At 41.0% G+C, this 2,479-nt stretch overlaps 1 protein-coding gene across 1 annotated transcript in view; it reads right to left on the bottom strand.

Moving 5' to 3' along the window:
- Window positions 1-2,233, bottom strand: part of LOC107577703 (synaptotagmin-14-like) — a 10,408-nt gene extending 8,175 nt beyond the window's left edge. The window contains exons 1-2 of the mRNA XM_016263750.1: window positions 1,672-2,233; window positions 256-480 (exon numbers count right to left, since the gene is read on the bottom strand). Of these exons, the coding sequence (XP_016119236.1) occupies window positions 256-480; window positions 1,672-2,233 (787 nt within the window). The remainder of the gene's footprint in view (window positions 1-255; window positions 481-1,671) is intronic.
- Between the last annotated feature and the right edge of the window lie 246 nt (window positions 2,234-2,479).

Here is a 2,479-nt window from a genome sequence, read left to right as displayed (position 1 = left end):
TATTAATGTACAAATAAATGCAGCCTTGGTGAGCAGAAGAAACTTATTTCAAAACCATAACCCCAAACATTTAGGAACCCATTTTAGCACAGAGTTTCCTATTCAACCATGGCATACATAATTTGGAATGAAAAGTAACCCCTCAAAAAACAATCACTCTCCGCTTTCACAATGACCATTAAACTCCACTTTCACCCCACATAAATGTCTCATGAGCAGAAAGAAAGCAGCTTTTTGTGTGAGGTGTAAATTTACCATCATCTGCTGAGGCCTCGCTGCTGTAGCCATCATATTCAGCCGCTAGGGGGTAGTATTTCTGCCGTGTGTCCCAGCCATAGCCCTTCTGGTGGTGCGAGTTAGTCCCCGCTGAACCACCCTGGAGACCCTGCGATCGAGACACTGCCTCCTGGTACTGGCCAATCACCTCATCATCACTGTCTGACGACGAGCAGTGATAGTCTGCATTCACACAGCTCTTATCTGAGACAAAGAAAACCAGGAAAGAAAGGGGGACAATTTAAAAACAACACGAACATGCGCTTGAATTTTGAGCACAAGAAATCATTTGAGAAAGTTTTAGCAGTCAAATGTTCTCCACCTTTTCTCAACAACCTATTTATAGATTGTAGCACTGGTATGTCACCAAATAAAGGTAACAAAAGAAGAGAAAATGTGAAATAAAATAATGTGACTTGATAAAAACCGTGACTTGGGGAAAGTCGTGGCCTAATGGTTAGAGAGTCGGACTCATAACCCAAAGGTTGTGGGTTCGAGTCTCGTACTGGCAGGGATTGTAGGTGGGGGGAGTGAATGTACAGTGCTCTCTCCCACCTTCAATACCACGACTGAGGTGCCCTTGAGCAAGGCACCGAACCCCCAACTGCTCCCCGGGCGCCGCAGCATAAATGGCTGCCCACTGCTCCTGGGTGTGTGTTCACGGTGTGTGTGTGTGTGTGTGTGTTCACTGCTGTGTTTGTGCACTTTGGATGGGTAAATGCAGAGCACTAATTCCGAGTATGGGTCACCATACTTGGCCACTTCACTTAAATATACTTTTGTAATAAAGATGATAGAAAAGTGCAATATAAAGATCTATATATAATGTATTCATAAAATCATTTCAATTCTTAAACTAGGGGAATTCAATCAATAAAAAAACTCTGTGTATATTATGTTACAGATAATGTAAATATCCTCATGCCTGTTTAGCATTTCTGTAACATTGCCATACCAAAATAACTCTAATCTTCAGCACAAACACTAGATGGCGATATAGTTTAATAATTAAAACATTCGCACATAATAAGCATTCAGGTAATACAGTCATATTATTTTAGCCAAAATATAAATAATAAATCCCCTGTATTTTTTACACATAAAGAGGAATAAGAGACAGGAGAAAAGCATGAAATAGAGATACATATAAGGTGTCAGCAACCACAGAGAGTTCATGTTTTCTCATATAGATAAAAGGGAGGGAAAGTGAAGCAGCATTTTGACCGCAGCAAAGATCATTCTCACCAGATGAAGAGATCAGACAGACCCAGATCAGTTTGAAAGAGTCCAGGTGGATTTTAAAGAAAGAAAAGATGATGGCTCTCTTTTATTAGACACAGTCATCCAGTGAGGTTCAGATAACTGAGGGAAAAATCAGCAGCCTTATCCTCTCACCTTCAGCAGGTCTCTCACTATTACTAGATTTCTTCTCCTCACCACCATCTGCTGGGCTTCTAGATGTTTTTAGTTTAGTGGACTCAGTTCTTTCTATAACACAGGATCCATTTTGTTGTAGTACAGAAAGTGAATCGGCACCATTTTGCGCTTTGAACTTTTCTTTCAGTGTGTCAGGAGCCTGTGAGAGGTCGCTTTCTGTAGAGAAAGTCTCAGTGAACAGCAGTGAACCGGTGTCGTTGCCTGTAGTCTGAGGCTCAGAGTCCTTCACTAGGCCACATGCAGCCTGGGTCTGGATTTCAGTCCTACACAGAAAAGGATCTCTTTCCTGGGCCTGCCGTGCTGCAGCCTCCTTCTCTTCCGCCTCCTTCTTCCGAATCCTCTTCAGCTCCTCGGCCTGGACTTTGTGGATGATGGTGTTGACATGTTCAGCGAGTTCTCCGCTCACCGTGAATGTGACATCACTCAGTGCATAAGCCAGGTCATCAACCTTTTCTGACACCGATTCCAATACGGCAGACATGGAGGGGAGACTTTGCTGGAAGCTCTTAAAAAATGCCATGCTGCCATGGAAGGCAGGTTTGATTGGTCAATTTATGATGAAAATATGTCCAATGATTATGTAGACTGCTCAAAATCTACAGTTAAAAACTACTTCAAATGGCAAACACATTTTAAACAAAATGATCTGAGCACCTAAAAGAAAAAAAAATAAATGAAAAAGGAAACAAATCATCTTTAAATAACACAAAATTTATAAACTATAAAATTTTAAAATGTTATAACATATTTATAAACTTTTGATTCA

The sequence above is a fragment of the Sinocyclocheilus grahami genome, unplaced genomic scaffold, assembly GCF_001515645.1.
Source record: "Sinocyclocheilus grahami isolate Dianchi unplaced genomic scaffold, SAMN03320097.WGS_v1.1 scaffold6909.1, whole genome shotgun sequence".
Taxonomy (NCBI): Eukaryota; Metazoa; Chordata; class Actinopteri; order Cypriniformes; family Cyprinidae; genus Sinocyclocheilus; species Sinocyclocheilus grahami.
The sequence above is the reverse complement of the archived record's forward strand: the minus strand, read 5'-3'. Positions and strand labels throughout refer to the sequence as shown.